General features: G+C 33.4%; 1 protein-coding gene and 1 non-coding gene across 2 annotated transcripts; both read right to left on the bottom strand.

Moving 5' to 3' along the window:
* Positions 1 to 7,403: 7,403 nt before the first annotated feature.
* On the bottom strand, positions 7,404 to 7,477 carry TRNAT-AGU. The gene has a single exon. It is a non-coding gene; the product is annotated as a tRNA-Thr (tRNA).
* Positions 7,478 to 19,278: 11,801 nt separating this feature from the next.
* Positions 19,279 to 21,082, bottom strand: LOC110614896 (calcium uniporter protein 4, mitochondrial). Its single transcript, XM_021756585.2, has 2 exons — positions 20,419 to 21,082; positions 19,279 to 19,864 (listed from the first exon to the last, which is right to left on the bottom strand). The coding sequence occupies exons 1-2, from the start codon at positions 21,064 to 21,066 to the stop codon at positions 19,409 to 19,411; spliced, it is 1,104 nt and encodes a 367-aa protein (XP_021612277.1). The 5' UTR covers positions 21,067 to 21,082; the 3' UTR covers positions 19,279 to 19,408.
* Between the last annotated feature and the right edge of the window lie 4,856 nt (positions 21,083 to 25,938).

The following is a 25,938-nucleotide window of genomic DNA, read 5'->3' as shown; positions in this document are numbered from 1 at the left end:
ACGAAAATGCCACTAACAGAGTCCCGTGTAATAATATATAGGTGATTTAGGATAATATAATTTAATTTTTTAAAAACATAGTTTTATTTTATTAATAATTATTATTAAATACATTAATAAATATTAATTAATGTGCTTGTAGACATCAATTCCATAATAACCATTTGTAACAATTGAAGCCTTACAACATCAGTTATAATTTTTATTTTTTAAAGTGAAAAAAAAAATAACTGAAAAATTACATTTTATTTTAAATATAAGCATAAAGAATTAAATTAACTTTTTAACTTTATCAAATTTAAATAAAGGGTAAATGACCAATTTTTTTAATAAAAACCAGGTGAAGGAAAAATAAAAATAAAAATAAAAAATTGGTACTGCTAATGCGCATTAAACCTTGATAAAATTTAATTTCTCATTTCCTCAATCTCCTGTTAAAAAAATAACAATAATAATAAAAAAAAACTATTTATATGGTATTTTTCTAACTTAACTTTATTTTTTTAATATAAAATAAGCTGATAATATTTAAATTACATTATGTTGAAATTAATTTTCATCATATTTAGTTGAATTAAAAATTTTCAAATTTTTAGAAAGTATTAAAATTATATTTATTTAATTATCATTTTTAATTAATTCCTTGATAAGTTGAAACCATTTATTTTTTTTAATGCTCACACGGTTAAATTTGTTATTTCATGAAAAATTGAAAGTAACCGATTCAAAGAATGTGCAGTAAATGTTCCTTTATTCAATTGATAGTTATTTTAATTTATTTAAAATTATTTTTTAATACATATAATAAGAATATTTATTTAAAATTATTCGTTAATGGAAATACAAGAAAAAAAAATGGGTAAATTATTATAGGGTCTGTGAATTTAAGAAAAATTAATTAGTTAATTTTTATAATTTTTAATAATAATTAAAATATTCCTCATTGTTTTAAAATAAAATAAATTAATCATTTTGTCAAAAATTCAATTAGTCAAGATACTAGTAAAAAGAAATAGAATAATTTTTAATTATAAAAATAATCTCCATATTTTGGATTACTTTCGTTTTTAAGAATATCGATAATTAAACTCTTAAAATAGATAAATTTCTTAATAATCTATCAATAATTTCTTTGTATAATTTAATATGTAATTCTAATTTGCAAAATACAATTTTATTTACATCTCAAAGAAAAAATATCAATCAATATTTTTTATAAAACAATATATCCAAATCTTTTTTAAAAACGATAATAATAAAAAGTTGAAATATGATATTGTAAATTTATCCACTCATCGTAATGGTCTGATCATATTTGATAAACACAGTATTCAACCATTGCAAATCTAACCATAGTTAAAGATATAAATCAAAATCAATAACTCAAATCTCCCATATACAAGATGAAAAATCAATGACTCTAATCTCCCCTATGCAATATGAAGAACCAAATGACCGCCTAAAAATCAATGGAAAACTCGAGTACATCTCCGATGTACTTAACGAGTGTGCATTTTTCAATCTCTTAACTCTATCGATTGCAAATTTTGCTCTTTAGTATGTCGTTCATGGCTAATAATCGACGAACAAAGCTGCCATTAGCTTTCTTTAAATGTTCAATTGAATTTTCTTGTCCAAAATTCTCTCTGTCGTCGTTGGCTCATCAAACACACACCCACTACCATAATTATATACTCATTCCTCTATTGAGTCATCTAACGAAAAATCACTCATCAAATTGGACGATTCGTAACTCGTTCTTAGATTTGGTAACTCCATAATGTCACTCAACTTTTTCTCTGACTCTATAAATAAATTCACTCCATCAATTTCAACATAGGTATTAGTTGAATTCACTTCGATAAACATGGTACTTATTGATTCTAGCATAGTAGCTTGAATCCACTTCGATGAATAAAGTTCCAACGAGTACATCACAACTCACTCCTGTGTTTCAACGTCTTTATCATCGCCTATGCACCAATTCCGGTGTCGCAGCTTGAATCCACTCTGATGAGTACACAGCATTGCACCAACCCGTGTGGGAATGAGAGAACCACAGAGAGAGGAATGGAGAGGGAGAGAGGGAGTGAGGAAGAGGATAGGGGCATAATTATTATATTTTGAAAATATAAAAAATATTGATTTACTAATAAATTTGATTAAAATTCAGTGATCCATAATAATTTTTCCAAAAAAAAAAAAGAAGGGCACGGGTAGTGGGCATAATAAATAGATCATGTTGGACTGTGAATTTGATTTAAAGGCAAATAAATATAATTATTATTCATTTAATATATATGCACAGAGAGAATAATTTATATTTATAGTCCTTTAATTTTAGAGTTTATTATACTCCACTCACTTATTTTTTATTTTTTATTATAATACCACATACCTTTGAAACTATTATATACACTTCCAGGCTTAGCCTGATGGTAAGTGCATTCGGTCATCTCATAGATCTCAGGTTCGAATTCCCATCCCCATTTCAAAAAAAAAAAAACGCTCCTATTTAAAAATATTATATAAAATCTATACGAATAAATTGTTCATATTTTTTTACTAAATAAATTATGAGACGGATGAAATATTTATTATTAATGTTAAATATTTTTATTAGATATTTTAAATAGATTTTACCATAAAATTAAAAACTAATGATCTGTCAATGTTTTGTATATTTTTAAAAAAATATTTTTTTATATTTTAAAACTGATTCATATACTCACCGAATATAATTCAAAGTATACTATTTTTTAATTTTAAAATTATATGAAAATTAACATTTACATTTTTTTATATTTTCATAAAAAAATGTTTAAATCTATATACTTTGATTAAACTAGAAAAGATACATTATTTTCCATAGGGAGAAAATACAGTGATTAAATATTGAATTTTAAAAATATATTAATTTTGATATAATTTAAAAATGAAAAATCAATTTTCATTTTTATTATTATTCTGTGAAGGAATTGCATGCTTGCCGTACGGATCATACTAAAAGGCATACGTACGGCTCACACGTGCTAAAATGGTCGGCAGCATATAATTTAATTAATTAACTTTTATATTGATAAATAGTGAAATTCAACGCATTCGTTTTAAGTCTTTTAATTTAAAATTAAATTAAATATATTTTACAAATAAAAATTTAAATATATTTGATATTTTTTTTCCTCAAAGGTGACGGTTTTAGGTTGATTTGCATACTTATAATATCTGACATTAATGCAATAACATCATTGGTCCCATTTGTTATGGGCCTCAACCATTGGATGTAATATTAAATTTTAATTAAATAATGTAGTTGTGCACACAGATAATTATTTCATAATAAAATAGAGGTTAAGGAAAAAAGGGGATTGACTTTGAGCAAAGGGAAAGATAGTGGACGTTTGCTGGAGTTGGATTTCTTGAATGGAACATCCCCAATAGATAAAGGGCAAAAAGGTAAAATAGAGAAAAATAGAGGGGTATTTAAGTAAGTTTGTTAGTAGAGAAAGTGAACTACAAAAATGGCATAAGGTAATGACATTAAAATATTGTTTTCTCTTTCCATTTAATTACCTAAGAAAAAGATTAATGTTCTTAAAGAAAAATGGATAATATTAATTTACATAAAATATTTACTATTTTTTAAATAAAAGATATTTTCTGAAATAAATAGAGTATAAATTATAATTTAATTAAATTATTTAATGATGAAAAAAGGAAGAGGATTATTATTATTATTATTATTATTTGTTTTTGAAAAGGTGACAACATAGATTGCGTGAATTAGATTGTTTGTTTGGAAGGATTCTTATTTGAAGAGGATAAGCAAAACTATTCAATTAATTCATTTAAATTAAGGTAGCCTGTTGCTTGTTGGGTTTGGTATACCTGGCACACCTAAAACTCAATCTTTATCAATTATTTTTATTATTATTTGGGTTGGAGGTTTGACTTTCTAATTTATTATAATAATTATAATTATAATAATGTGATAAATATCAAGATAATTATTTTTTAAAACTATAAATTTAAAAATTATTTGTCTTAATTTGTATAGGTTTTATCAAAATCACTCTAAATAAAAGAAAAAATATTTAGAGATAGTGAAATTGCGTGAAAAAATATATCAATGTAAAACGAGATAGAACTGTCTGAAATACTAGTAAATCACATTATTGAATATTTAGCTCTAATTTAACAATTATAATTGATTTAGTATTCGATTATGATTAAAATATTATAAATTTTTTAATGGCAAGAGTGATATTTCGCTATATAAAATAGTTTCACATCGATAAATTACCAATTGAATTGGTAATATAAAAATTTAAATTTAATATTATTAAATAATTTGGATTAATTTTTGAGTGAAAATGAATAAGTAAGTTAAAAAGTTATTTGAGTCAATTTAGTTCTTTCTATTTTAATATTCAATGTTTTAAATTTTTGTATAAAATGAATTATTTTAAACAAGGATTAATTGAAAAAATATAAAAAAATTTACATATTACATTCTTAAAAAAATACAATTATTTTGTGTTTTCAAATTAACATTTATGAAAAAATTAATAATAGTATTATATAATTAAATTATGTTTAAAATAATTTTTTTTTCTTAATACAACTCTAATAATAATATCAAAGTTGACCGCAAAGCTTCAAGTGTTGAGATATTGAACTGAAAGCCTAATCTTTTCTTGGGAAAAACTGGAAAGGCTAAAGAGATGCAAATGCAATGTTACATTGTCTCGATAATGAAAATTTACGGACACAGGGTTGAATAATTACCCCCAAAGTACCAAAACAATGAAAGGCCGCCAAAGAAGACATGTTCCCAGGTAACTATAGAGTCTAATTTCTTTACGTACAATGATGTTTCACGAAGGCTTTGTCTCACGTTGTTGCATAGATTAAGGAAAATGCTTGTGGAAAATGACCCTGCTCAAGGTTTTTTTTCCTCTAAGGACACTGCTTTATGGATCATTGGACAATATCATCTCACATCATATCTAATTGACTAATTATATTAATTTTGTGATAATTTCTTTCATTTTTATTCTGCTCTTTTTTTTTCAACCCAAAATAGTAGAAACATTTAAGTTTCGTTTATCTTATGCAAAATATGTTTTATATTTTCTCACATTTAAAATATTTAAAAATATTAATTAATAACACTTAATTATAAATAGTGATGAATTTAAGAAATAGACGGGAGCTATTGTTGACTCTCCTAAAATTTTAATTTTTAAATAAATATAGATTAAATGCAATTTTATTTTTAATATGTTGTTACGTTTAGCTTCTTCATTTAAAAAATAAAAAATAAAAAATTGATTTTTTTATTAGCTTAATAAAATAAAAAAATTTAATCAACTTAAATTTATTTAATTATAATTATATTTTTAATAGATTTAATTTGAGTTAAATTATAATTAATTTAACATATAAATTAAACTTTGCATAAATATTATGTTAATGAATACTTTTTATCCTTTAAATATAAATTTACGGATAACCAATACTTAACTTTGGCTATTCACTCTCTTTTGAATGACTTTTTGGAATTTGAATTAGTTGTTTCTGATTGCAAGGATGCTATGCGGTCTCATGATAATATTCATATTCGTTGGATACGGCGTTCAGAAAATAAAGCCGCCCATTTATTAGTTAGAGAGTCTATTCATCATAGTAGATTCAATATTCAGATTGATATTCCTAATTGTCTCTTAAATTATTATTTTACAAAATAAATAAAGTATTTCTTGATTAAAAAAAAAATATTATGTTTATGACATGTAAATGTAAATACTGCATTTACTCCTTTTCAATACAAATATTACATCTAACCGAATAAATACATTTAATTAAATTTCATAAATTACGTGTTTAACACTCAAATCTCCCATCTCCTTTTGTTAGCATTGGTTAATACAATTTTTTTAATTTAATAAAATAAAATAACAAAATAAATTAGTTTTTAAAATTTAAAAATTTTATTAAAATTATTAATAAAAAATTTAAATATTTAGAATAATTTATATTTATATTTATATCTAATATTTTAAATATTAAATAATAAAGTCAAATTTTTTTAAATTGCTGTAATTATAGTTAATAGAATTAAATTAAATTTATATAAGTTAACAGTAAATTATAATATAGTTTTTAAAGTTTTATATTATTAATAAAATATATAATATTTTAATTTAAATTTTATATTAAAATTAAATATATTTATATTTATCATATATAATATTAAATATATTTTTAATTAAATATTTATTATAAATAAATTTCTATTACATAAAACACACATATAAATGATATATATTAAAATATTTAATTGAATGTTTATATTTAATATTATAAATTATGTGTATATTTTTTATATTTAAAAAATTTTACTTTCTATTAATATTCTAAATAAAATAAAATATTATATATTTTAAATTATAAAGTTTTTTCATATTTTATGTTTTTATTAATATTTATGATATTATATAAAAGTAAATAATGAGATTAATAAAAAATAATATTATTGTAATAAAAATATATATTTAAACATTTTAAACATCTATTAAGGTAGTAAACATCACCATTAACTTTTAGCACTTATATCTAATACATGTTTTTTTTTCTTTTTTTTTTTAGAAAAAAAAAAAGAAAAGGAAAGAAAGAAGAAAGTAGTTGAAAATATTGGTAGAAATTGCAAAGCTTTTGATAGTGATAGGGTAATTTCCATGGCGGAGCAATTACTCGTGAGTAGATATATATTTATAACATAAACCTACCATAGCCAAATCCTGCTAAAATCTGAGATCCGAAAATGCCAAATCTTACCAAAATCTTTTTTGGATTTTTTTTAATGGAAAATACCCGCTATAAATTTTGTTTATTTATAAAAAATATTTTTTAAAAAATAAATATCATTATTTAATTTTAATTTTAAAAATAAAATATATTAATAAATTTATATATAGGAGTCTTAATTAAATTCTCTAAATAGAGAAAATAACACTATATTATTTTTTTGAATAGAAAAATATTTTCTTAAAAAATAATTTTAATGAGTTATTATAACTAATTATTTATAAATATTTGAAATAGTAATTGTTTGATATGATAAATGAATTTCGATCTTGAAGAAATTCCATATAACGCTGCAAAGGAACGGCTGCCAGTGCAAGGGAATCACGCAAAAGTTGTATCTAAAGGCTGTTTATTTGTAACAAATTAATTCAGTTTTTTACAAAAGTTTGAAATTTTTAAATACACAGTTATGCTTTCAAATATATATAATTAATTTTATTTATTTACTAAAATTTTAATTAATTTCATATTGTTTAATCGTTGAAAATTTTAAAAATTATTTTAATTATTAAAATATTATTAGAATTTCAAAGTGCTCTTGTTGAGAGTCGAACTCAAGACCTCCCGCTTACTAAACGGGTGCTCTAACCAACTGAGCTACAAGAGCTTGATGATACTTAAATCTGTCTAAAGTCTTATATAAAATCCAATTTAATTTAATTTTCTTGAAGCCGCTAAGGTTTCATTTATTTTAAAAAAATTACTTTGTGTACAAAAAAAATTTTCAACTGCAAAACTTATTTTTACTATTTAATTGCAATGATAAAAAAAATAATATTAATAAGATTTATGTATAGAAAATTCATGAGGTTAATAAAATATATAAAATGATTTTGTTTGAAAAAATAATTAAGTATCAACTTAAAGCTTTTTTCATAAAATAACTGATATTTAATATTTTTTATTTTTTAGTCATGGAGTGAGAAAATAAAATACAGTAATAAATTTATGTAGATAAAATTTAATATATTTTAAAAATAATAAAATATTATTTAAAATAATTGTTTTTTTTAAAAAATAGACTTACTTTCAAATTTAAAGTGTCAAAAGGGACATGATGACTTGAACAATTGATCATATCAATGGGCCAACATAATAAATTGAATAGATACTGATGATCGCTGGATTTCTTCACCCCGGTATAAAGGCCAGGCCCATGAAAACAGTCCATGATCCGAAGGCTTCAATATTCCCCTCGAGAGCCAGGTCCAGCCCGCTCAGTCACAGGGCCGGACTCCGCCTAGACTCCTCAATCAAACCGGCCCAAACCTTTCGGCCCAGTAATCAGGCCCCCACCAGGCTCAACTTCAGCCCTACCATTCAACCCAGCCCGGAAAGGGGAAAATGACCAAGATGCCCCGCTGGTAGGTCCTTCCGCATGCGTATCAGAGGAGAATCATACGTATCAGAGGAGAATTAATGGCCGTTACGCATGGAGCAGGCGCCTGACACATCCGTACATACGGAGCTAGGCGACAGAAGACAGCTAGCATTGTGGCAGAGAGACAGATATATATATCACGATAGAGGCCACGCAGAGGGGGCTCTCTTCTTCTTCTTTTTCCTTCCTGGACACCATTTTTATTCTTTCTGTAACCCTTGCCTAAATATACTACTCTGAGCCATAAAATCTGACTTGAGCGTCGGAGGGCCTCTGCCGGGGCACACCCGGTAGGCCCCTGACCTTTCTTTCTTATTTTACAGGTCCCTTCACCAGGAAGAACATGGAGAGATCCACCAGGGAGCCCAGCAAGAAGGGACCCAGAAGAAAACCAGATCTATCATGGACCAGGAGGAGGAAAATATTTATCAAATGGCGCCGTCTGTGGGAAACGAAGGAGATCTTTTCATCACCGGAGTTTTCACTTTCAAAACCCACTGAGATCCACAATGGCAAACCACCAAGAAAATAACCTTAACGTCATTCCAAATAATCTGAGCTCTGCCCAAGAGGGGCAGCGGTTCTTATTTTCCAGTCCTACAACTCCAAACAACCAACCACCCATTCCTTTTAACCCCTCGCCGAGCTTGGCCGGGAATGTGCCCTCCACGAAAGAGATTTTACTATCTCAAAAGTTTTCAGATCCACCCATTGAGATCCACATAAGGTACGAAAGTTTGAGCAGATAACCCAGCTGAAAAGAAAGGTTCATTGTGCTAAAGAATATTTTGATGGTCTTTCAGATAATTTATTTTAATATTTATTAGATTTTATTACGGCTGATTTTTTCTTTGAAGTCTGGTGAATATTTTATGTAAAAGAAAAAAAAAAAAAAGAAGGGTGAGGAATATATGTATTGTTGAAATTCTGAGGTCCGCTGTATATATAAAAATAAAAAATAAAAAAAAAAGAGAAGAAGAAGGTGAGAGAAAGAGAAGAGGAGTCCGTGAGAAAAAAGGAGGTCGGAGCCGTGTTTAGCAAGACAGAAAGGAACTCAGCAAATCCGACGACCACAGCGATAGATTGCTCGTTGAGGTCGGATCCATGTTCGAAAATAGATTCGTGGTCGAGTTTGGAGTCGCATTTCAGGACAGATGGAAAGCATCGGGGCGACAGGGAGACAATACAAAAAAGAAAGCTTACACGAAAAAGAAAGCTGGAGATTTACAGTAACCCAGCTGAAAAGAAAGACCCAGCTGGTGTAAGAATATCTTGACAGTCTTTTAATCTTCATTTTTCTACCCTCGTTGTTTATTTTAACATTTATTGAATTTTATTACTACTAACTTTTTCTTTGAGATCTGACGAGATGAAACTTCAAATCGAAATGCTTGTCTCTGAGTGAGTGTAGATTTTAATCTTTTCTGTAAAAGGAAAAAAGAATGAGAAGTATATATATATTTGTGGAAATTGCGAGGCCGGACTAACATTTCAGGTCGGATAGGACATGAGGTCAGAGGATACACTATTCACAGCCATCCAACTCTGTTGTAGAGCAACGCCCCTCAAGTATCAGAGCGGCCTGGAGATAATAGGAAATAATCAAATATCCAGGCAAGGTGGATAAGCTTGGACGTGGTATGCCGTCCAGCTCAAAGACAAGGTGAGATGAGATACCCAGGTCAGCATGATCGGCATTAGTCCGTCTGATTGTCGAGAGAACGACTGATCAAGCACCGCTAGTAAGACCGTCAATGGTTTCGCTGGTCAGAGTAGCAGAACAGAAAGGAGCTCAGCAAATCCAACGACCACCGCACGAAATTACTCGCTGAGGTCGGATCCGTGCTCGAGCTTAGACTTGTGATCGAGGTCGGAGCCGTGGGGGAGATCGGGCTCACATTTCGGGTCGGATAAAAATGATTGTCGCGTCCAGTTGCCGCTCTCTGTTTCTGGTTCGCGTAATGTCGGAGGTCGGAGCCGTGTTTAGCAAAGCAAAAAAGAACTTGGCAAATCCGACCGCCACAGCGATAGATTGCACATTGAGGTCGGACCCGTGCGCGAGCTTGAATGTGGTCGAGGTCGGAGCCATGTTTGAGATTGGACTTGCATGTCAAGACAGATGGAAAGCATCGGGCGACAGGGAGACAATACAAAATTATCAAATGCCCAAACTAATTGAAGAAGAGATTCGGGTCATACGTGTTGGCCAGCTTGAAGACGGCAAAATGCATGAGGTCGGCGCGATGCAGAAATGGACCGGATAGACAGACGTGATGGTGCCACAGACGCGTCAACCTGAGGAGGAAGTGCTGGTCTGGTCGAGCTCCAGCAAGTGAGGTCGGCGCAACGAGTCCTCCCAGATCTGCTCTTTGTCTCCATCGAAAGCTTCCACAGAGAAGGAAGGAAACAAAGCTCAGTTATATACAGAGGAAGGAAGTAGGCAAGATGTCGCTTTGCTTCATGAAGGAGAAGCTAATTGACAGGCTCGAATCGGCGGTGGCGCGGCTAGAGGCGCTGTCTACGTCGGCGTTCAGGGACCATGGAGTTTCGGACTTTAGTGGAGCTGATGTGACCATCGATCCATCAATTGTGGCATTTGACGATCTATTGGGACAGTTCTTTGGTAAGGTTTTGGCTGCGGATGAGAAGATTGGTGGACAGGTGTTGGAGGTTACAAAGATTGCGCAAGAAGCTTTTAGTGTTCAGAAGGAGCTTCTCATTAAGGCTAAGTAAACTCAGAAACTTGATTTTGCGGGATTGGCTGAATTTCTCAAGCCATTTGAAATCTGCTGCGGACGGTCTAACAACTTTAGCATGGATTGCTTATATAGGGAAAGATTTGGTATGGGCATGCCTAGCGCACATGTTGAAGAGAGTTGACAAATGGCTGGATTTTACAACAATAAGGGTACTCTTGAATCCATGCTTATATAGGGAAAGATTTGGTATGGGCATGCCTAGCGCACATGTTGAAGAGAGTTGACAAATGGCTGGATTTTACAACAATAAGGGTACTCTTGAATTCCAATAACGCACACTTTCCAAGGATGAAGTAATCAAGCACATCACTTTCTTCAGCATTTTCTTTGCTCTATCCGCAAATTGCTGTGAATTCCAATAAGAATCATGATTTAACATTTCGTCCGTATGTAAATATGGAGGTCAATCGGCCAGTCGGAGTAGCAAGACCGAAAGGAGCTCGGACTGCAGCAGGTCGGCCAAATATCGAAATTATTAATTTTTCAAGATTGAGTTTGAGGGAATTGCAGTAAAGTGACATGTCAACGCAACTCATACAAAAGTGGTCGACGTGACTCTTAATTACTAGGAGGTAAGTACCCAAATTCTTTACAAATATTACAACAATGCCATCATAAATGATTTATTAGCTTACGCACGATCCGCAACTACTGCAAGCAATTAATTATTTATCATCATCACCACCAGACAAACCTCAAAATCAAGAGTCTTTTATGCTACCTTCGCTTTATAGTTTTGCAGTTATTATTGATTTCAGAATTATACAGTGTAAATAATACTTACACTTTTCACAATATTTTATATGCTCAAGCATAGTATTTTATAAATTGTTCATCTGAAGTATGAAACTAAGTGACATGTGCGACACATTTTTTATTGATGAATATTATTAAATTAACAACGAGCATTCTCGTTATATACGCTTTGTGCAAGCTCTTATTTTGCAGAAAAATTCAAAAAAATGAACAAGACCTCAGTTAGGCACAAAACCAGCTGAGATGACGAAGCGACAGTAAGGCCAATGAGCCTGAATCTTATCCAAGACCTCAGTTAGGCACAAAACCAGCTGAGATGACGAAGCGACAGTAAGGCCAATGAGCCTGAACCTTGCGCAAGACCTCCTAAGGGAGCAAAGAAAGCCGGCGGGGCCCCGAGGTCACCCCGGAACAAAAATAACTAGGATCCCATAAGATCTCCTAGAGCACAAACAGCCGGCGGGGCCCCGAGGTCACCCCGGAACAAAAATAACTAGGATCCCGTAAGATCTCCTAGAGCACAAACAGCCGGCGGGGCCCCGAGGTCACCCCAGAACAAAAATAACTAGGATCCCGTAAGATCTCCTAGAGCACAAACAGCCGGCGGGGCCCCGAGGTCACCCCGGAACAAAAATAACTAGGACCCCGTAAGATCTCCTAGAGCACAAACAGCCGGCGGGGCCCCGAGGTCACCCCGGAACAAAAATAACTAGGATCCCGTAAGATCTCCTGGAGCAAAAACAGCTGGCGAGGCCCCGAGGTCATCCCGGGAAAACAAAGAAGACCGGGATCCCCTAGAACTTCCAGAAAAACAAAGAAGACCGGGATCCCCTAGAACTCCCGGGAAAACAAAATAAAAACGGCCGGTGAGGATCTTAAAAGACCTCCCGGAGCATGAAGACCAGGGTCCCCAACATCTCCTGGCAAAAGAAGACCTCAATAAGGTCTTGACAAAAGAAGACCTCAATAAGGTCTTGACAAAAGAAGACCTCAATAAGGTCTTGACAAGGAAGACCTCAATAAGGTCTTGACAAGAGAAGACCTCAATAAGGTCTTGACAAAGGAAGACCTCAATAAGGTCTTGACAAATGAAGACCTCAATAAGGTCTTGACAAAAGAAGACCTCACTGAGGTCCTAGCAAAGGAAGACCTCAATAAGGTCTTGACAAGGAAGACCTCAATAAGGTCTTGACAAGAGAAGACCTCAATAAGGTCTTGACAAGAGAAGACCTCAATAAGGTCTTGACAAGGAAGACCTCAATAAGGTCTTGACAAGAGAAGACCTCAATAAGGTCTTGACAAGGAAGACCTCAATAAGGTCTTGACAAGAGAAGACCTCAATAAGGTCTTGACAAAAGAAGACCTCACGGAGGTCCTAGCAAAAGAAGACCTCAATGAGGTCTTGACAAGAGAAGACCTCAATGAGGCAGAAGACCTCAAAAGAGGCAGAAGACCTCAATGGGGCAGAAGACCTCAATGGGGTAAAAGACCTCACTGAGGCAGAAGACCTCAAAAGAGGCAGAAGACCTCAAAGAGGCAGAAGACCTCAATGAGGCAGAAGACCTCACTGAGGCAGAAGACCTCACCGAGGCAGAAGACCTCAGTGAGGCAGAAGACCTCAAAGAGGCAGAAGACCTCAAAGAGGCAGAAGACCTCAATGAGGCAGAAGACCTCAATGGGGCAGAAGACCTCAATGGGGTAGAAGACCTCACTGAGGCAGAAGACCTCACTGAGGTAGAAGACCTCAACGAGGCAGAAGACCTCAACGAGGCAGAAGACCTCAAAGAGGCAGAAGACCTCCAAGAGGCAGAAGACCTCAAAGAGGCAGAAGACCTCAAAGAGGCAGAAAACCTCACTGAGGCAGAAGACCTCAATGAGGCAGAAGACCTCACTAAGGTAGAAGACCGGCAAAGATCTCAAAGATCTCCCGGAGCAAAAATAGCCAGAATCCCCAAGATCATCCGGTGCAACAAGCAAAAACAACTCATAAAGAACATAGTTCTGATCTCACATAAAAGATTGGGGCACGGGACCATAAATGAAAAAGCTAAACTCCGACCTCCCAAAGGAGCTCAAGTCATCAGATAGAAAGACTTTAATCTCACACAACAGCCAAAAGTACCAAAGCATCATGCCGATCTCAAGAAAACGAGCGCAGTACTGGTAAACCCGATAAGACAGACCGAATTAAGGCAAGGCGATTCCTAAGCAAACTGCATACCAAAATACAAAGCCAAACAGAGAATCAGGGGCAATCATGAGAGGCAACGACCTTGAGAATTGACCGCTCACACTAAACCAACTCAGCTGACCTAGAGAAAGGTCCAAGCAACAAAGAGCCCGCAAAACGCTCGAAAGAAGACAGCCCATAAATACTCAGGGGCAAAAAACATACACAAGAGTCCAACGCTCAGGCAAAAATAATAAAAAGGCAAGAAAGGGATACTTTCGACAGGAGCAGTTCTCAGACCACACGGTCATGAATAGAGTTTAAAGATTTATCCCCTCACCAGCATGGAATAACTGCTGAGGAGATAAAGGGGCAATTGATGATCGCTGGATTTCTTCACCCCGGTATAAAGGCCAGGCCCATGAAAACAGTCCATGATCCGAAGGCTTCAATATTCCCCTCGAGAGCCAGGTCCAGCCCGCTCAGTCACAGGGCCGGACTCCGCCTAGACTCCTCAATCAAACCGGCCCAAACCTCTCGGCCCAGTAATCAGGCCCCCACCAGGCTCAACTTCAGCCCTACCATTCAACCCAGTCCGGAAAGGGGAAAATGACCAAGATGCCCCGCTGGTAGGTCCTTCCGCATGCGTATCAGAGGAGAATCATACGTATCAGAGGAGAATTAATGGCCGTTACGCATGGAGCAGGCGCCTGACACATCCGTACATACGGAGCTAGGCGACAGAAGACAGCTAGCATTGTGGCAGAGAGACAGATATATATATCACGATAGAGGCCACGCAGAGGGGGCTCTCTTCTTCTTCTTTTTCCTTCCTGGACACCATTTTTATTCTTTCTGTAACCCTTGCCTAAATATACTACTCTGAGCCATAAAATCTGACTTGAGCGTCGGAGGGCCTCTGCCGGGGCACACCCGGTAGGCCCCTGACCTTTCTTTCTTATTTTACAGGTCCCTTCACCAGGAAGAACATGGAGAGATCCACCAGGGAGCCCAGCAAGAAGGGACCCAGAAGAAAACCAGATCTATCATGGACCAGGAGGAGGAAAATATTTATCAGATACCCACATGGAGATGATGTTGATTGATTAATTAATTAATTAATTATGAGAAAGGCAGATGAGATAGATAAACAAAATTAGGTATTTTGTCGGATAGAACATTAAGGTTTTTGGTAGATTAGGAGAATCCCAGAAGAGAGTGGTTTACCAATTTATTAATTAATTAGTTTGGTTTAACCTCACTTCTCTTTCAAACTCTCCATTTTTATAATAAGTATGAGGTTGTTGGTCTCTGTTTCAACAACTGCTGCAACTAAATCATTGGACACCTAGCAATTTACATGGACTAATTTATTTAAAAGCATTACTTTATTGAATGTGTCTGCATATATTTTTATTAAATTACAGTTTGCATGAACGTTACATAAAATATCTGAAAATTAAATTAAATATAAATAAAAATAAAACTAATCTAATAATAAAAAAATCATAAAATTAAAAATTCTTAACTTCTTAAATTTTATTTAAATAAATATATCAAATTAAATACGTGACAATTAAACTTTATAAATTGTAAAAATATTAAATTAAAATAAGAAAAATTCAGTACTCAATTAAGGGAACATAAATCTAAATTAATTAATAATATAGAAAATTAAGATTGCGTCATAAATGATATCCTGAAAATCGTGATGCTAACAATCCAATTGGAATATGATTTAAAGGTTATAAAAATACTTTTACGATGGTTACGAATATTTTTATCATAAATTTTCTTTTATAGTCCTTTTATAACTCTAACTTTTTCCTCTTCTTTAAATCTAATTTATTATTTTCCCTTTTCTATGAAAATTGATCTACGTTAATTAATTATCGATGAAGAAAAATATGTTATTGTTCTTATTAAGAGTTTTAGAGATATTCCTATTGTCACTTATAATTTTTTTATAGTGGGAATATTTCTCACATACAATCCAATCAATTTTTAGAATATGCTGACCTCATTGGCAGATTTATGGCCGCAATTCTCAGACAATTATTGCATTGAAAGATTTGGTTTCTAGTTATAAGCTGCACATTTTATTTTTTATGAAAAAAAAACTTTTAGTTCTCTTAGAAAATTTTTTCATAATTTTTTACATTTTGATGGTTGTTTCTCAGTTAATAGATAAGAATTGGGAGAAAATCTTTCGTTAACGTGGAAGAGTCATAGATCTATTTTTATGGTTGGCTTTTCTTTAAATTTTATTTATTCGATTGTTTCGGATGGTAATATTCAATGGAGGTTTACTAGTTATTATGGGTTTCAGGAATCGCAACGATGACGTTAGTCCTATAACCTTATTCAAGTTTTATCTCATAGAAACTCTCTTATGTGGTTTTGTTCGGGAGATTTTAATGATTTATATTTGAGAGATGAGAAAGGAGGAGTATATTTGCTAAATTATCTTATACAGGAATTTAGACAGACACTTGAGGAGTATTTTTGTCAAATTATCTTATTCAGGGGTTTGATTTTTAATGATTGTAAATTTTTATTAGACTCTATAACTGATATTTCTGTTAGATGAATTTGTCATAATACTACTCTAATAATTCATATTTTGCCTAGAGAATTTATCAGATACAGTTATCTCTCTATTTGAATGATATTTTTTTTTTTATTTAATAAAATTTTATTAATACAATTCATAGTTTTGATTTGAAGAAAAAAAAAAACCAATACAATCGGAATATAAGGAGTTAAGGTGTGTTTAGAACCTCGAGGGACTGAAGGTGTGCTTACGAACTTCAGGAGTTGAAGGTGGCTACAATGTCATAAATTTATATTTAAATTATTCATAATACCTTTTCAAGAGTTTTTTTATTATTTAGAGAATGTTATTATTAAATGTACTAATATTATTGACTTTTTATTATTATAACTAAATAATGAAATTAAGTTATTTTCTTAAAAAATTTTGCATTAAAAATTTTCCCATATAATATTTTAAACGAAAAATAATTTTACACAAATTATTTGTCATAATATTTTTTTTTAATGACAAAACTTTATTTTTATAAGTTTCAAAAAAAATTTGATATTTCTAATGAAAATAAAAATTCAGATAAGGTTATTCACAATTTACTATTTTATAATAAAAATTGTTACAAAATTAAATGAAATAAAAATTAATGAGTTTCTCAAAGTTAAATTGGGAACCGTTGCTCTTGCTTTAATAGGCTTCCGGACCGAGGATCATTCGGTTAAAATTTAAAAAATTAATCAAATCGAATTAATTTTTTATTTATTTTGATTCAGTTTGATTTTAAATTTTAAAAGTTTTAATTATTTCAAATCGATTCGATTTTAATCAGAAAAAATAAAAAAATCAAACTGAATCGATTAATAATAATAATGTATTATTTTTAACAATATTGAGAGATTAGATTATATTAAAATTAAAATATTTTAATTAAATTTTAAAATATTAAAAATAAAGTATAAAAAATAAAAAAAATTATTGAAAATTTAAATCGATCAAACCAAATTGAATCGAACTGAATCAGATCGGTTTAATTCGATTCAATTTTTTACTAAAATTAATTCAGTTTAATTTTTATAAATACTAAAATTTTAATTTTTCAATTTATTCGATTTGATTCAATTTTAAATCAAACCGATCATAAAATCACCTCAACTCAGCTTTGCAGAGAAATGGGCCCAATTACATGTTGTCGGTAAGCTTTAAAACAGGTGACAGTTAAGGGGCTTAACTTCGTACTCTTCCACATTAAATCAAACAACTGCCGGTGTACCTGAAAAAACCAAAACTAGTTGCCGGCAAACTCTTTCCTGTATTTATGATGAGTTGCATTGAATTTTCCTTGCTCAATAAATTCTTCTCAATATTTTTTTTTTAAAAAATAATAGCTGATTCATTTCTAAGAGCCATGAAGGCCCAAAAGATATGCAAGACTCATAGACTTAACAACACAACAGACCAAATCAAGAATCTTAGGATCCGAAGAATAGCCAGCCCAAACATCCTAAGCCCCGAGATTCAGAACAACAATCCTGACCCGACTTAAAATAATTAAATCGGATTAAAAAATTGATTTAGTAATAATTCTTTCTTAAAATAATTAAATCGGATTAAAAGATTAAATTAAAACAACTCAATTTCATTTTTGATTATCAACCAATACCCACTGAATATGAGTTTCCGTAAAAGACGAATTATTCAGCGGAAATTGCTGGAAACATTTTGGCCATGCGTCAATCTGACTCTGCCAGAATTCGGGCAAGGTTTTCTGCCAAATTTCAGGATTTCAGACAAAAATTTATTGTCATCTAACTTTTGCAGGCTTATCATTTTGTGAAATACTTAATTATAGTTTTCAAATCGACAACTGGGCAGGCAACTGTTAAATGTTTTTGCCAAGAAAAGGACTAACTCACTATAAATATATCTGCAATTTTCTCAATCAGATGTAAAAGAGCAGACTCTAAATTCAGTCTAGCAAACTAAAATTACAATCTGACAAGAATATTGCTTAAAACTAGACACTCCATGTATGGACATTGAGTTTTTTTGATAATTTACAATATAATTCATGAGTTAAAAATAAATAATTAATGTTTGAATTTTTATTTTATTAATAAAATAATTATTTTATATCATTAATAAATCATAAATTGGAAAAGTTCACTCGTAATTAAATTATTATAAATATTAAAATTATAAAAACTAAATTATTACGACTAAACAGGCTATACTCTTATAAAAAATGAAAAATAAAAAATTAAATTTTTATAATACAACAATGAATTTTAAGAGGATAACTATTGTGTTAACTACATTATAAATTACTTTTTCTAATACCTAGATGAATTACTTGTATCCGGATATGTATCCTCTAAACACTCTGCAGTTTACCGAGTCTGCAGAAGCAGAATCTATGGCACACCCAATTACCCACAGCGGAGAATGGACGTGGACCATGATACAACTGATTCTAGTGCTAACTCTTAAGCCCAAGGCCCAGTCTATCTTGTGTTTAATGACTGTCCAAAATGTATACACGAGATAAGCTTCTATTAAGAGAATTTTATATCATCCCGCAAATAATTTAATAAAATTTAAATAATTATGTAAAAATATATCCTAAAAGTATTAAACAATTTCCTCTTTTAAATAAGGTTTTTTTGTTTATACATCAAATTATTAAGGAAATCCATCTGATAATATGGTACCAAATGTTGCATGTTATAATTTTCCACGATTAGGGTCTATTCCTCCTGGCTCCTGTAATTTACAGATTCCAAACATGCATTTAGGCTATCAAAAACTACTCTAATCCATCTATGTTCATCATAAAAAAATTTCACTCTCTTTGTACTGTTTATTGCTATAAATTTACAAATTAATTGCAGTGGTGCATGGGTCTAGGAAATGCTTCCTCATCTCTGTTACAATGTCTTGTAATGTTTCGAATGAGCACACCCATAAACCAAGTGAGGATAAAACAATGTCTGAAGCTGCTTATATTTTTCCAAATCAAAGCTGTGGGCTTCCATTAGTTTCTTCTGCTTGGTCTTGAACCTTCTCTGGAAGTAGCCTTCAAAAGACGGCTCAACGGATGTCCTGAGAAAGAAAGCATAGGCAAGTGCAAAGTGAAGAGAAGTGACAAAGAAGCATATGGGTTCCATAACATCCCAGCTGAGCTCCCAGAATGTGAGCCTCATGAACCCAAGTGTTTGCACCATTAGAAAGCCTAGTCCACAATAAAGCTCACCCTGAACTTGGGCTCTGGCCTTTTGGTCTATTACAGCCTTTTGCTGCTCCATTTGTTCCAGTTCTTTTCTTCTTGGGTCATTAGGAGTTGATATGGATTGAGAGATTAGATTCTCCATTGATTTGGCCATCTATCAAGCATAACAGAAGGCAAATTAAATCGTTCAGCATATTAATCAATGAAATTAAGTAGTGGGGTTAATCAGAATATCACTAATAAGTTTGTCTCGTTCACCGAGAAATGGAAAGCAAGTGGACCTGAGGCAATTTCATGAATGCCACTTGCAATCCATTACCAGAAACTTGGGGGCCACCCACAATTTCAAAGAATCAGATCCAACTGATTTGTATAATTCTATCCCACACGATACAGACTCATCCGGATGGGACTAGTTCGATTTGGAATCCACATATCAAATCCAGTCCGTTTGAGTCACGCAAGGTCTTTTCGATAACAAAAATGACGGAGAATATAGTAGTTAAAAGGCTAAATTTACCGTTCCTCGCCAATTTACGAAATTTAAAAGTTTGAGTTGCATTTTATTTAATTTATTTAATATATTTAAACTATTTTAATATTTTTAATTCTGTCGTAAATTTATTTTTTTTTTCTAAAATATAATGGAATTTTGTAGTTTCTTTATTTATTCTTACTATTATTTTTAATTTCGGAATATTTTAATACCTGTTCGGGCCGGAGGAACACAATATTCCCCAAAACGATGACGTTTCCGGACCGGTCCAGCGCCTTGGCAAACTCGATACCTTGATTTTCGTCTCCACACTCCTCAACACACATCTGAACGAACTCCGAATACGAAATTGAGCTGTTTGGCATCTCCCTGAACTTTGCTCTTAGCCTCTCCAACTGAGAGAGCTTCAGAATTTTCCTCGCACCAATAATCGTGATTTCAAACCTATTAGGATCTTTGCCAACCGTTTCCTGCCGCGGAGGTACGAGTCCATCCAGTCTGAGCCGTTCTCCGGTAATGTTAATTCCTTTGAGCTTTTCCCTCAGCTTCTCACCGACCGGTATGGAAAGGAACTCAGGCAACTGGTTTACGGATTTCCGATGAAGGAATCTCCTGGAAAAACCTTTCTCGGATAATTCCGGCGAGCTCAGGTAATCGGTTTTGGCTGCATTTAGTAGTTGTGTGACTTGGAGATTGGGAGGGCAGGAAATAGGCGAGTTCTGTAGAGTCACCGCCGGTGAGGCGAGTCTGTAAGTATCGGAAAGACGCTTCGAGAGTAACTTACGAAGCGCCATTGATGAGGGAGAAGATGAGGCGCTGAGGGTTGATCGTGAAAATTTAAGGATGATTGGCCTTTTCATGCTAGTAGGCAGATATCGGGCCCTGCCGTACTTATAATGTCCAAAAATAGAGGAGCGTCGGGACCCACAACTATGTATGTGGTTCTCACAAAAATAAAATAAAAAATTATATTTCATATATTTTTAAAACGGAAATAGTCCAATCAAGCCATCTACTTTTATTAGAGTTCAAATAATCGCAATTTAATTTTTTTTCTAATTTTTAAATTATAATTTACATAAATAACTTTATTACTTTTATTTATGCCCATCCAAAACCTGTGAAACTCGGTTGAATCCGTAATTGGTTGAGTTTCAATCTCCTATTTAATATTTTTATTTTTTTAATTAAATATTGTATGAAAACATTTTAATTAATGATACATTACATTTTAAAAAAATTATTTTTCTCTTGTAATATATGATTTTAAATTTATTATATTTAAGCAATTATCATAATTTAATACTTGATAATATTATAAGATATTTTGCTCTTTCAAAATTAACTTTTTTTTTTATCGTGACAATGTTGAGTAATAAAGTCATTAATTTTTTAAATAATAAAAAAGATTACTCATGACTTAAAAAGAGATTTATTTCTTTATTTACTAAAAATATTGATTTCTTTCTTTATACGGCTCGTAAATATCGCAAAAATAAAAATTACTGCTACTGAAATTAAATTGCATGAAATGGCCGTGTGAAGCACGCAAGTCGACTTGGCATAATTGGATGGAGAATAGAATCTGGGAGAGAGATCAGACCACAGTCCGGTTCGGATAGTGGAACTTGGATCAGATCAATTTTAGAACTTGGATCATAACCATAAGAAGACCGGTTATGAGCCTCCTCCCTACTGAGTGAGGATAAAAACAGTTACAAAACAATTCGATTCAATCGCTAATTCCAAGTCAAAACTGGACTGATTTGAAAATATATTCTTTTTAAAAAATAAATTGGTTGGTTTGGTACTTTATAATTTTTTTATTATTATTAAATACATAATCCATTATAAATATAAAAGATCTAAATAAATTTTATTTATTTTTAATTATTATTATTATTATCTTAAACAACTTTTGAATTGAACCAAATCAAAATTATTTTGAATCCTGACCTTTTTTCAACTGAAACGGTTCAAACCATGAAATCCGGCAAACCAGCACTGACCATGGCTGGGCATAGGGAGAGGGATGGGCAGGCGAAATGAGAAGACGAAAGTACCCCTGTGGGATCTGGCCTCCATCAGTAGCGGGAAGAAGGGATTCACCTTAAGAATCTTGGAGTCGGCAAAGATTCGGGTAACGTCAGCAAACAAGATTCCAGTATCTGCCGATGCTGTAGTAACTAAAGAACCTTTGAAAGGGGAAAAAAAAGAAAAAGATTTTTTTGAGCCCAAAGCTGAAGATTTTTTGAGCCCAAAGCTGACAAACTCTCTTATTTAGTTTGTAATATTAAATAAATTTATTGATGGTACACAAAAATTATTCAAATAGTCATTTGCTACTATAAAATAGAATAACATGATAAAAGTATGATAAGTGGATGCGTGATTTTATAAAACAAAAAGCCGAATACCGTTACACTCAGTTCCTCTTCAAGACTTGTTCTCCCCTGAAAAGGTCGAACCTTCATATTAAGTCACCATTAGCAAGCACAATCTAGCATACTTTTATTACGTCTGTAATTACAGATCATCGACCAAATAAACTGGCGAGATCCCTTATCAAATAGCTAGCCACATCATCGTTGGATTATCAACAAATACTATATTTAACTCCATTATTTTACAGTATAAAAATCAACGATCACAAAGATAAAAATACGCAATTCTCTTACACAACTACACTTGAATTTTATGCAATTCCTTACATTTGCCCTATTCTCCAGTTTATTGACTTTAGCATCGGAGTAGTTGTTATGAGTACCCACTACCTCACGTTCTCTCTCTTGCAGGATTAACAAATCACAGTACAATTCCATTTTCCACCCGCATCATTTGATTCCATTGCCGGGATATCTTTTGAATCGTTTCTGTTCACTTGGATTAAAGCCAGTTTCTTATTCTTTTTCTCTTAGAAAGAAATCTCTCTCTTTTTTCCCTCAAAATGATCGGTAGTTCACGGGCTGTTGCTAAGGTTGCTACTGATGACGGCGTTATCATTTCTTCCACACCCTAACAGTGGATAAAATACACCCTCAATGGTCAATGAAATAGATCTCAACAATCTAAACAACGAGTAAATGATCCAATACATTCAAAAGTTACAGGCTACTCTCGAGCAGTATAAGACTCGGGGGAGGCATCAATCATGGCTCCCAGAGGAAGAGAGAAAGCCTCCTTGACACCCCTAGAACTCGGACATAGACAATCAAAAGGCTGTTCAAAAGGAAGGCCGAATTCGAAGAAGATGAATTAGACGAATCGGACAATGTTCTGAAAGATGTTGACTGGAAGCTGGTATGGACAGTTCAGAGGAACCAAAAGGAGCAAGAGGGGGATTTTAGCCTGAATGATGCCTCGTCTCTGTCAGAAGAAATCTTAGCAGAGACATTCCCAACCAAGTTGAAGCTGCCTAGCTTGGACAAATATGATGGAACAGCAGATCCCATAAGTCACTTGGCGATCTTTAGGACAACCACGCAGTTTCAGGATGTCAATGACTTCGTATTGTGCCGAGTGTTTCCATCAACACTTATAGGTTTGACTAAAAAATAGTACCAACATCTAAGTCCAGACTTAATTCAGAACTTTTTCGCTATGTCATTTAAATCCAAATTTATTACTTCTATACCTCGTAAAAAACTTTTCTCTAACTTGCGAAAGATTCGCCAAGGTGAGGGAGAGCCTTTAAGGAGTTTTATCTCATGGTTCAATGTTGAAGCAATACAGGTGAAGGAGTTAAATCATGAGATAGCGTGTGAAACATTAAAGAAAGGAATACGCAACGTCAAGTTTATGGATTCCTTAATAAAAAAATCCAGCCGCAATGTATTAACAGTTGATAGATAAAACTCAGAAGTATATCAGACTGGAAGACAAAGTCCAAGCATTGAGAGAGGACAAGAGGGCAAACTAAAAGTAAAACCATAAGCTGGAGAGGCAAGGACATGAATGAGATCACAGGAGTTATCTCGTATCTCGAAGGAGGGATGATCAAAATAAGTATAAGAATTATACTCCATTGAATAACGCATTCTAATGTGGATAAGGAAAAATGACAAGGAAGTCTTCCAAACTCAATCATGAGAAAGCAAAAAGACGAGACAAGACCAAGTACTGTCGTTTTAACAAATATCACAGTCATACAATGGAGGAGCGTTAGCAGCTGAAATATAAGATTGAGAGGCTGATAAGGGACGACACTCTTTAAAAGTTTACCAAAAATGGTAAGGAAGAGAGGAGATCTGAACCCGAGACAACAACTCCTGAAACCACCTCTTACAAGTAGCCTCTGAGAATTAATTATGTAATTGTAGAATGACATAGTGGTGATCAGGGAAAATAAGCAAACCACAAATATAACAGCCGGTCTGGCAAGCTCGAAAAAAACTAGAAGGGACTATTTAAGGTCTCGAAGGTTATTCACCCAGGGTCTTACAGGCTAACCAAATTAGATGGCCGAGTCATGGAATATGTAATACCCGGCTAGAGTGGGGTCTGGAATTCCGGTGTTCCGATGGACTTTCTGGAGCCGGTTTCCTCTCAAAGGGTATCATGGATGTTTTTACACATGTTTTTAGCGGTTTTTATTTAAATGAATTTTAAGAATTGAGTTTTGGCAAGAACTTGCATAGAGGAGAATTGCCAGGTTCGGCCGCCGAAGGTTGAGTTTCGGCCGCCGAACTTTGCATGGATTAGGAGGCACGTTCGGCTGCCGAAGGAGGTTTGGCCAGCCACTATTTAAGGGGCCCCTCAGTCGGTCAAGGGATAAGCTTTCCGACTTCCCAGCCGCCTCAGGTGTGTCTTCTTTCCTCTCTAAGTGAGTTCTATGTGTTCTTTCCAATCTTTGAGAGTTTTACTCAGATTTAAGCATGTTTTGAGGATTTTAAGCAAAAAGGTTGCGTTTTGACGGTGTGATGATTTGGAGAGGGTTTCCTCCATTTCTTCACGTTAGGATCTTCCATCCTTTTGTTTACAAGAGGAGTATGGAGATTTCTTACATGGTTTCATGATTTTTGAAGGTTTTAAGGAGTTTTCATGGTTCGTTGCATGTTTTGAGTTTTTGAGGATTTTGAGGTGATTATGTGCTATTTGATGAGTTGAGTGTGTTTTGTTGGGGTTATAGGCTAGTTTTGGACCCCTTTGTGCATATATAAGCATATGTGCAAGTTGTGGAGTGTTGTATGCATGTTGAGTAAGGTTTGGGGGAAGTTGAGCATGAGGTGAGCGAGGTTCTGCCTAACTGGAGAACCCAGCTTCGGCCGCCGAAGGAGGGTTCGGCCGCCGAACGTTGTGAGGAGGTGGTTTCGGCTGCCTAAACCTGCCCCCGAAGGATTAGACTTTCGTCTCTGGAGGGGAGGTTCGGCCGCCGAAGGTGCCGCCGAAGGTAGGAGACTTTCGTCTCTGGAGTGTGTTTTGGCCCCCGAACCATGCCCCCGAAAGGGTTCGGCCGCCGAAAGTTGAGATTCGGCCGCCGAAGGTGCATGAGTTTCGTCTCTGGAGAGGACATTCGGCCGCCGAACCTGCCGCCGAAAGTGTCCTGTCCAGCCTTCTTTTGCATGCTTTATGTGTTTGGTTTATGAGCTTGTAGAGGGGTTTTGGGGAGTTGTTGTAGAGTTGTTTATGAGTTGTTTAGAGTGTGTTTGGCACCTCACTTGAGTCCATTTGTGTAGGATTGGACCCGAGAGATCGAGGAGGTCATCAGAGTTAGAGATTACAGAGTCAGTTCA

The sequence above is a fragment of the Manihot esculenta genome, chromosome 5 (assembly GCF_001659605.2).
Source record: "Manihot esculenta cultivar AM560-2 chromosome 5, M.esculenta_v8, whole genome shotgun sequence".
NCBI classification, from domain to species: Eukaryota; Viridiplantae; Streptophyta; class Magnoliopsida; order Malpighiales; family Euphorbiaceae; genus Manihot; species Manihot esculenta.
Note: the sequence above shows the minus strand (reverse complement) of the source record. Positions and strands in the feature narration are given on the sequence as shown.

Coding starts and splice junctions, on each gene's coding strand:
- LOC110614896 (XM_021756585.2), bottom strand. CDS start 21,066: ATGAAAAGGCCAATCATCCTTAAATTTTCACGATCAACCCTCAGCGCC. Junction 19,865..20,418: donor TGTTCCTCCGGCCCGAACAG/GTATTAAAATAT, acceptor TATGCTTGATAG/ATGGCCAAATCAATGGAGAA.